We start from the raw sequence: 10,984 nt of genomic DNA on the forward strand, positions 1-10,984 counted from the left end.
TAAATGGATTTTTATTTGTATTTCATGTAATGGACATAAACAAAATAGTCCAAATTGGTGAAGTGAAATGAAAAAAAGAACTTGTTTAAAAAAATTCTAAAAAATTAAAAACAGAAAAGTGGTGTGAGCATATGTATTCACCCTCTTTGCTATGAAGCTCCTAAATAATATCTGGTGCAACCAATTACCTTCCGAAGTCACATAATTAGTTAAATAAAGTCCCCCTGTGTGCAATCTAAGTGTCACATGATCTGTCACATGATCTCAGTATATATACACCTGCTCTGAAAAGCCCCAGAGTCTGCAACACAACTAAGCAAGGGGCACCACCAAGCAAGCGGCACCATGAAGACCAAGGAGCTATCCAAACAGCTCAGGGACAAATTTGTGGAGAAGTACAGATCAGGGTTGGGTTATAAAAAAATATCCGAAACGTTGAACATTCCACGGATCACCATTAAATCCATTATTAAAAAATTGAAAGAATATGGCACCACAACAAACCTGCCAAGATAGGGCCACCCACCAAAACTCATGGACCAGGCAAGGAGGGCATTAATCAGAAAGGCAACAAAGAGACCAAAGATAACCCTGAAGGAGCTGCAAAGCTCCACAGTTGTCACAGTATTCGTTGTCTGAAGAAGATGAATCATCGGACCAAAACGCAGCGTGGTAAGTGTTCATGCTTATTTTAATAACTGAACACTAAAATAAAAATAACAAAGAGAATATTGAAACAGTTCCGTAAGGTGCAAACACTAAACAGAAATTAACTACCCACAAAAACCCTGTGGGAAAAGGCTACCTAAGTATGGTTCCCAATCAGAGACAACAATAGACAGCTGTCCCTGATTGAGAACCATACCCGGCCAAAACAAAGAAATACACAAAACATAGAAAAGGGCACATAGAATGCCCACCCTAGTCACACCCTGGCCTAACCAAAATAGAGAACAAAACCCTCTCTATGGCCAGGGCGTGACAACAGTGGAAATTGGAGTATCTGTCCATAGGACCACTTTAAGCCGTACGCTCCACAGAGCTGGGCTTTATGGAAGAGTGGCCAGAAAAAAATAAGCACACATGTTTGGTGTTCACCAAAGGCATGTTGGAGACTGCCCAAATATATGGAAGAAGGTACTCTGGTCAGATGAGACTAAAATTGAGCTTTTTGGCCATCAAGGAAAACGCTATGTCAGGCGCAAACCCAACACCTCTCATCACCCTGAGAGCACCATCCCCACAGTGAAGCATGGTGGTGTCAGCTTCATGCTGTGGGGATGTTTGTCATCGGCAGGGACTGGGAAACTGGTCAGAATTGAATGAATGATGGATGGCGCTGTATACATGGAAATTCTTGAGGGAAAGCTGTTTCAGTCTTCCAGAGATTTGAGACTGGGACGGAGGTTCACCTTCCAGCAGGACAATGACCCTATGCATATTGCTAAAACAACACTCGAGTGGTTTAAGGGGAAACATTTAAATATCTTGGAATGGCCTAGTCAAAGCCCAGACCTCAATCCAATTGAGAATCTGTGGTATGACTTAAAGATTGCTGTACACCAGTGGAACCCATCCAACTTGAAGGAGCTGGAGCAGTTTTGCCTTGAAGAATGGTCAAATATCCAAATGGCTAGATGTGCCAAGCTTATAGAGACTACCACTTTGAAATAAAGATTTGTAAAGCTTTCAGCATCATACCCAAGAAGACTTGAGGCTGTAATCACTGCCAAAGGTGCTTTAACAAAGTACTGAGTAAAGGGTCTGAATACTTATGTAAATATGATGTTTCATTTTTTTTATACATTTGCAAACATTTCTAAAAACTGTTTTTGCTTTGTCATTAAGGGCTACTGTGTGTAGATTCATAAGTGAAAAAAATGATTTAATCCATTTTAGAATAAGGCTGTAATGTAACAAAATGTGAAAGAAGTCAAAGGTTCTGAATACTTTCCGAATGCACTGTATATGGGGGATTGGAAAGGATTCAGACAATGACATTGATGGAAGCCACAATCTATCTGAAATATTAAAGCTGATCGACTCCCTAAAAAAAGTATTTTACAAAAATATACACTACCATCCAAAAGTTTGGGGTCACTTAGAAATGTCCTTGTTTTTGAAAGAAAAGCTATTTTTTTGTCCATTTAAAATAACATAAAATTGATCAGAAATACAGTGTAGACATTGTTAATGTTGTAAATGACTATTGTAGCTGGAAATGGCTGATTAAAAAAATATATATATATATCTACACAGGCGTACAGAGGCCCATTATCAGCAACCATCACTCCTGTGTTCCAATGGCACCTTGTGTTAGCTGATCTAAGTTTATCATTTTAAAAGGCAATGTCATCCTAAATATGAACATAACATTTTGCCACAGACTGTTAGTATTAGGCCTACATCTGTTTAGAAACGTGTCTAGTCATAGCAAAAAGATTGTGTGGGCATAGTGTTGCAACCCAGTCATTAGAGTTTTAGTAGCCTACAACTTTCAATTTTTTTTCAAATTCATAATATCACTGACATTCATTTTTTATATCGAATATGCAGTAGTAGCCTATAAACCCTTTGTGCTCACTTGTTCTTACTTTCATTGATGGCAATTTAGTTAGCTGAGTGTAAGCGACAAACCCAAGCTCTCTCACGCACGAGGGAATTTCCCATCCACGTGTCTGAATACACGATTTGGAAGCAGGATCAAAACAAACCCTCTGATTGGTTATGAAAACAAAATGCTAAAGAGCTCTTAAAGGGCCATACACTACTCACATTGAAACGCCAAAGACACTCTATGGTAACACAATTAAACATAGCCTTCATACTGCTGTTTCTTTAAGACCACTTTATTTACTTCTTTCTTATGTTCACGCCCAGTATTTGAGGGCGGAGAGATTTTGTAGCTGATGCCTGTGAAATGAAATCAGCTTGTTGCCATTTGTCTCACAGAATCAAAGTTGCGGTGGAGTGATACGGACTAAATCCTCTTGGGTTTACAGTGAACAGAGACCATTTACATTTTTCTATGCACCGGTAATATCATCGAAGGACATATCTTGTGGTGAGTTCCTGGTCATAATGTATCAAATAAATTGAACAGTGTCATTCACCTGTTGTTTTTTATTGTATCTTTGTTTTGCTGGTCTGCCTGTGCTGTAAAATGTTGGACATTGTGCCATTGAGTCGCGCTACATTATCTCTCACACCACCCCCGGTATTGTCGCTGGGACTATTCCCATTCATTATGTGTGGACATTTCTCACCGATATAGGACATTATATGGATATTTGACTATTGACTTGACAGTAGTTGCGTGTTGATGTGATATGGCAAAACAATCGTGGCCAGCCACATAACATAGTCTTTTTTATTTTGTGTGCGCGTCGAATTGGCATTCCCTCTCAGTAGAGCTTAGGTCTATCGGCACGGTGTCTGCATTTCCACTGTCTCCAATGGTTTTACTCAAACTCTAAACAAGCAAGCAATTTTTCCAAGTACTCAAGTTGGGAAATAACACATCTGTGTTTTAGTTTATATAGTCTAATTCGTTCAAATTTGCTTAATAACTTGCATAGTTTATCAACAAATTCATTAGCAAGTGTAATAAGACAGATATGACAGGTTCCTTCAAAATAATCAGAGCGTGCCACGAATCTCACGATAAAGAAGAGGATCAAGAATATCTGCGGCCGGACAATAAATTATGCAATACGCTTGACAGTTGAGAGAGACGGTTGTCATTCCCATATCTCACAGCTCAGTCTCTTGACTTATTATGAACCATAGCCTATTTAATATAAATATATATATATATATATATATCACCTTTATTTAACCAGGTCGGCCAGTTGAGAACAAGTTCTCATTTACAACTGCGATCTGGCCAAGATATAGCAAAGCAGTGCGACACAAACAACAGCACAAAGTTACACATGGAATAAACAAACCTACAGTCAATAACACAATAGAAAAAAGTATATATACAGTGTGTGCAAATGGCGAGGAGGTAAGGCAATAAATAGGCCATAGTAGCAAAGTAATTACAATATCAGCAAATTAACATTGGAGTGATAGATGTGCAGATGATGATGTGTAAGTAGAAATACTGGTGTGCAAAAGAGCAAAAAAGTTAATAAAAACAATATGGAGATGAGGTAGATAGATTGGATGGGCTATTTACAGGTGGACTATGTACAGCTGCAGCGATCGGTTAGCTGCTCAGATAGCTGATGTTTGACGTTAGTGAGGGAGATATAAGTCTCCAACTTCAGCGATTTTTGCAATTCGTTCCAGTCATTGGCAGCAGAGAACTGGAAGGAAAGGCAGCCAAAGGAGGTGTTGGCTTTGGGGATGACCAGTGAGATATGCTTGCTGGAGCACATGCTACGGGTGGGTGTTGTTATCGTGACAGGTGAGCTGAGATAAGGCGGAGCTTTACCTAGCAAAGACTTATAGATGCCCTAGAGCCAGTGGGTCTGGCGACAAATATGTAGCGAGGGCCAGCCGACAAGAGCATACAGGTCGCAGTGGTGGGTGGTATATGGGGCTTTGGTGACAAAACGAATGGCACTGTGATAGACCACATCCAGTTTGCAGAGTAAGAGTGTTGGAGGCTATTTTGTAAATGCCAAAGTCAAGGATTGGCCTATAGGCTACTAATGTCAGTTACCTGAATAGTCTTAGTGTCCTTTGCTCAACACATCCGTCTTGACCACACCCCTTATTGTTGTGTGTGTGTGTTGTCAGTATGTGTGGGGGTGATGTTTAGAGTTGTCTTGAGTGAAAGTAGACTATCTGCGAATCAATTGAGCCCAATACAGCAGGGGGAGCCACTGGTTGACACACACTTGAGGGAACAGACTTTGGTCTGTGGCAGAGAACTGAATGGTAGTTGTAACAAAATACCACCAGAATATACTTTTGTGCAACTTCCATGTTCTGGTATTGTGTTTGTCAAAACAACGCACTAAGTGGTTTTGCATGTAGGGTTTATTGCGAATGTATACAGGGTGCCATAGCAAACCTCTTTACACAGAATAATAGGCACTAAAGAAACTGAGGCAAATCTCTTTTGGTGAAGAAATGAAAAAGCATCCTCAGAACCTGGCATGTTGACAAATCCAAGGAGAGAAGAAGAGACTGGCTCCGTCTTTCTTCATCCAAGGCTGTCATTACCCATTTGCGGCAGACTCTCATTTGGAAGTGTATAGTGGTGTGGTAGTAGCCTAACCCTGTATTACAGTATTGATGGAGAGTTCTAAAAGGGTTCACGGGGCTACTTACATTTCAGCAGTATTTTGATAACACTTTGACCGCCATATCGCTGAAGGCTGTGTGATGCTGTGAATTAACCAAACAGAGAGATTGTTGTCTGCTCTGCTAGCCAAGGGCCTCAGGAGGATCCTAGCATGAGTCTCTGCCAGTACTGGAGGGATCCTCAAGTTTGATCTTGCAGCAATGTTGTAGAGAAGCTTTTCACTTTTTTTCTTCCCTTCTTTCCCTTTTTATTTTACAAATCTTCTTTTACAAATCTCATTAGAAATGTAGACCTATTCATTATGAGCAAGTCTCTAGACCAAGCGTCAGACTTGTCATTTAAGCCTGTTTGTCATATTTGCAAGTCTAGGCTTTGTTGTCTCAGCTACTCTGCATGGTATAGTCTTAAGCCATTGGACTGTATGAGGGACCAAGCTAGCCACAGGTCCGCTGGGTTGAGGTCGGAGAGAGATGGAGACTGCCTCTCACTCAACCCTGTCTGCCAAACCCCCCATTTTGGTACATTTAGCCAACGAGTCTCCAAACCACAGCCAACTGTGTGGTTTGATCACCATGATGAGCTGAGCGATTTGTCTAAATCAGCACTGTGCTTCACAACCACAGACTGAGAAGAGCTCTGCTAGCTTTCTGTTCCACATAGATCTCCTCTACGGGCTGTACTCTGCTCTGGCTGGATCAGCCAGCATGGCCTTTATTTATAGAAGGGTAGTTATTATGGATTAGAAAGGTTGTCTTTAATAGTAATTATTGTTCTGACCAAATGACCAAGTACATTTACAGAAATGGTAAATGTTCTCTATGGTCCTGCCTGAGGCTAGGTCCTCTCATTAGTACAGAGAGAGACATGTTTAGAATCCACATTGATTTGAAGGTAAAGATCCCAATTTGTCAATATCAATACAGTAGTCAATGGACGTCTTAGCAGAGCAATATGCTTAACTCTCTCTCTCTTCTCCCTCTAGGCAGGTCTTAGAAGATTTCTGCCGAATGGATGATGAGGAGGATGATGTGTTTGTGCCAGACTCCTCCCACTGCTGGCGCACAGCCTTCAGGGAAATAAAGTACGAGGACAGAGGCACCCAGACACCCAGCCCTGCCCTGGCACTGCCCAACGACATGCTGCCCTGTGGGGTGGCCCAGGAGCCCAGACCACTCTTCTATGGTGAGGCCTAAAAACCCACGCACGCACACACACAAACAAACACAGTGTGAGAAATAGGTAAGAGTGGAACTCTGCTGTAGTCAGCTCCTGGCGCCTGATAGTCCGAGCCACAGAAGCTTTTATGACCTGTGTGTAGTGTACCCAGCTGCTTTCCCATTCAGATGGCGCCACATCAGGTTATTTAGCCTGGCCCTGTGCAGACGTGACGACAGGCCATACCTGTATAACTGACCCTTTACTGGGACACCGTGGCGCTGTCTGTCAGTGATGCCCTCTTTGTCCTGGCACACTACAGATAACGCTGGTAATTGAGAAGATTACTGTATGTAAACTTTGGAGTGTTATTTGTTGCAGGGCTTATGAAATTGACCTGACCAGTATCTATGGCCTTTTTCCTACAGGCAACGCAGGCTTTCGATTGCACTTTCCAGCGCGGTTTGAGCAGGTTGGAGACCAGGGGCCTCAGGAGCAGCATCAGGGGGAGCGAGGGAGGATGGAACGGCTTCAACAGCAGCCAGCGCAAAGCATGGAGGTCTGCATTGGACAGAAACTCCAACTCATCGGAGACCAGTTCTACCAAGAACACCTTCAACTGGTGAGGATACCCACTGTGACTGACTGCACAACACAGCTAAAGCACACTGGATAGGCCTACTGTACTCAGGGGCCTGCAGAGAGAGTGAGCACCAGAAGTGGCTTCTTTAGGGGCATCTGTTGTAGTCATGTCTAAGTGTCCCATGTTTGTTTTGGCCAGTGAACATGAATTAGCCCATTGTTCTGACCTCTCGTTCTACCCCTCCAAGACACAGCTTAACCAGGGCAGCCCCTCCCCCCCAGCTTCCTGTTTATTTGTCTCTGCCTCTCTCCCCCCATTTCCTCCCTATGCTGCCACGGTGCCACAGGGGGCATGAAGGAGTCCACCACAGACATTATGGTCAGGGTGACATTGCTAGTTACTGTGCTGAATACGTTGAAGAGCTCAGACTGTGACTCTCTTGACATCAGTGGAGGCTGGTGGGAGGAGCTAAAGGAGGACATGCTCATTTTAATGGCTGGAATGGAATTAATGGAACAGAGTCAAACATGTGGATTCCATATCTTTGGTGTGTTTGATACTGTTCCATTTATTCCATTCCAGCCATTACAATGAGCCTGTCCTCCTATAGCTCCTTCCGCCAGCCTCCTCTGCTTGACATACTATACATTTGGTTGTATTGGTGGTAGAACTGTGGATCTTGAGATTTTCTTTCTGCAGAGCACCAATGGCACGTTTTGAGGAGAAGGAAACACTAAGAGAGTAATCAAGCAGAAAAAAACTAAAGGCACACACTTACACACATAAACACACTCAACACACTCTCACACAGAGAAAAAGCAGAAGTGGCCGGACTAGGTAAACATGTTGTAACCCGAAGCTTGGCGCATGAGCCCGGGGGAACAGATGTGGTTAGGGAGTCTCCAGCCAGTCCTGCAGATCAGTTGCCCCCACCACCCACAAGACACTCCCAAATAAGAGGGCTGTGTGTCTGGAGGAGGGGCCGGGAGGGGCCCACTCACTTAATGCACACGCAATCTAATGGGCTTAGGGGTTTGACCAACTAAAGACAACTGTCTTGAATTTCCTCAAAATCGCTTTCATGAAGTGCATGGACCTCTTCAGTCTCATATAGATAGATATTCAAGGCTTTATTTTGGCTCTGAAACTACAGATTGGTGTAACTAAGCAGACTTCATATTCGCTGATGTGTTTCTGATTTTCTCCCACACTCCGGCTGAGGTTAAATTAATACCACAGACTGCTGTCCTATAGCCACACTGCACCGTGACTCATCTGATGTGACACAGGAAGTTAAAGGCAGAGTCAGGCAGGCGTTATGTTATCAGGGCTGCGATACACGGACTGACGTACAGCAGAGACAGACCAGGGCAGAGGATGAGGAAGTGGCTCTTGCTCTCTCCTTACTCACTGGGTAAACGCAACAACAAGTGAGAGTAGTCAGAGTGAGAACACTGTGATGTCATATCCTGAAGCTGCAGAGCTCTAGGGCTGCAGAGCTCTAGGGCACTCCTCCACACTGCTAAGCCTAGCAAGTTAAGGAAAAAAACAACTGAGGTAACTTTTTTTTTTTTTTCAAGCCCAGAGAACAGTGGATCTGGAATATTGACTTTGGCAACATACTGTATATAGCAACCAACAGTTAGGTGTTATTTCAGTCCTTGATGTTATTGACTACTCTCTTGTCATTCGAGTGGGCAGAATTACTGTTCTTGTCTGCAGAGCCCACTCAGCCCAGGGAGTTGTACAGGCCTGAGTCTCTGAGAGTTTCTCTCTGCCTGTCTGGCTGCTGTTGAGTGATGCTTGGACAGACTAACCCATACAGATCAGTGTGTTTTTTTATGCGTGATCTCTAGTTTAGCCCATGGCTGCTATTCCTGGCGCTGTGCTTTCGTTGTGTAATGCAGTCTTCAGCAGTGAGGTAGGTAACCCACCTCAGGCTGCTGGTGCTTGGCAGAACTTTGTGTGTGTGTGTGCGTGTGTGTGCGTGTGTGTGTGTGTGTGTGTGTGTGTGTGTGTGTGTGTGTGCACACGTGTGTGTGTGCACACGTGTGTGCATGAGAGGAAGTGTGTGTGTGCGTGCATGTGTGAGCATGAGTGTGATAGTCTTTCAATCTCTCACTTGGACTGCCACCTTTCAATGATATGTCTCTCGCTCCATCCCTTTATTTCTCGCTCTTGTCAATCGATTATTGAAATCATGTATTGTAGAGCATCAGAAGGCTTTCAAACGCAGTTTGACACCCATCTCCTTGCCTGACTCACAAACAACCCCTTCCGTTTCCCTATCATCCTACCATCATGGCCCATGGCAGGGGGAGGCAGTAAGGTACTTAAGTGTGTAAGTGGAGCGTTGGTGCTGACACATAAACTGCTCTGTCTGAGAAGGCTGGAGAGACAGAGCAGAGGCCCCGAGAGCAGAGCAGTACTGACATGACATGAGGACGGCAGCCATTTGAGACATGGCAGTAATGACAGTCACAATGACAGGAAGACTGCCACAGTCTGCACGGGTCGAGGAGCAGAGTTGGGTTACACCAAGACTCCTCCTGGTGCTGAGTGTTGAAAACCCAAGCACTGAATGTCCCGTGTGTGTGTGTGTGTGTGTGTGTGTGTGTGTGTGTCTCAGATCTCCATTCCTTATCTTCTCACTGTTCTGTAAGGGCACTTCACTTTCTCTACAGTTGTTGAGATATATATGTCTAGATTCCTGTCCTCTCCTGCCTGTTGGCTGTCCGCTCCTGTCCTGAGATGTGTGGCTCTGAGTCTCTGGCCCACTGGTCGTTGCCTGTCTGTGTAGCTTATAAGCCAGTGCCTCTGTGAGCGTTAGGACAGACAGACAGACAGACAGCCAGCATCATGAGGCTCTGATAAAACACATTAGGGTTGTGTTGGCGTGATGACACTCTGCTTCTGGCTAGTGTCTGTTCTCTATCACTGGCTAAATTTAGAACCTGACCGAGTCATATTAGACAGTTGGTGGTGTGACTCGTGACTCATGAGTGAGCGACAGGGCTGGCCCACACCCCATCATCTCTGAGCTGAGCTGGGTGGAGGAACTAGAAGAGGAGAAAAGGTCACTGTCAAACTCAGGGACTTTCTGCTGCTGATTTTAGAGGACAGGACATTGTGGCTGTGAAGCAGATATCATGTACACATTGATATCATTAGGTGCGGTTTAAGCAATGTTTGTTGATAAAAAGATATGAGCCCATTGTGTTAACAGATGGCCTGGAAGTATCTTGCCCTGGTATTACTCACTGTAGGCCTACAAACACTTTACAGCATTACTGACAGTCACAACTACCTGTAATGGGCTTTGCCCTCTGTGAGAGCTGGACTGTTCAGGTGTAATCACAGACAGATGGATGAGCTTGGTAATGTCCTTTGTAGTTGTAATTAGATCTAAAGAAAGATTGTCTCAAGGCAGAACTGTGTTGCTATGTCAGCTGTTGTTAGGGCTCAGAATGTCTTCAGGTGAACTAGTCCAATTTGTGCTACGTATAATGTACATTTATGAAGAAGACTTTATGAAGTCGACAGTGTTATTATGCACTTATCGAAAATATCCCTCAGTTAGCTTCAAATAAATGCTACAACACAGAACTAGCACGATCAAGGTCCCCAGTAGTCCCTCAAATAGTCAATGGCGATTCCTGATAGATTGTTTTATTTTCTTTTTTTTAACAAAAATTGGTGTGTGTGGAGCGTGCAGGAGCCGGTTTGCACCTGGCACCAGCTTACGCAACACTCTACAACAGCGTTTCCCAAGCTAAAGGTTGCGACCCTATGTGGGGTCGCCTAATTTAAAAATGATCACAGGAACTAAAATAAAAAATCACGCTTGGTTCATAGAACCGGGGTTATGTCAGTCACCTCCTATAAACGCTAGATACAGTTGTAATAAACAGAGCGGTTTCTGTTTTCTTCCTACAAATATGTCTCTATCTTTTGAACGGTTTAAGCTGTGGCAGAGAACCTGGGTC

The 10,984-nt window shown here is 43.7% G+C and overlaps 1 protein-coding gene across 4 annotated transcripts in view; it reads left to right on the forward strand.

Annotated features, from left to right (window-relative positions):
* The first annotated feature begins 2,919 nt into the window (after positions 1-2,919).
* Positions 2,920-10,984, forward strand: part of LOC106610847 (bcl-2-modifying factor) — a 40,901-nt gene continuing 32,836 nt past the window's right edge. For all 4 annotated transcript variants that reach the window (XR_001329992.2, XR_001329991.2, XM_014210480.2 and 1 more), the window contains exons 1-3: positions 2,920-3,064; positions 6,243-6,442; positions 6,844-7,037. Coding sequence is in view for 2 of the 4 variants with exons in the window: in XM_014210480.2 (XP_014065955.1) it covers positions 6,268-6,442; positions 6,844-7,037 (369 nt within the window). In the remaining 2 variants the exon portion in view is untranslated. The remainder of the gene's footprint in view (positions 3,065-6,242; positions 6,443-6,843; positions 7,038-10,984) is intronic.

This window comes from Salmo salar, chromosome ssa09 (assembly GCF_905237065.1).
Source record: "Salmo salar chromosome ssa09, Ssal_v3.1, whole genome shotgun sequence".
Taxonomy (NCBI): Eukaryota; Metazoa; Chordata; class Actinopteri; order Salmoniformes; family Salmonidae; genus Salmo; species Salmo salar.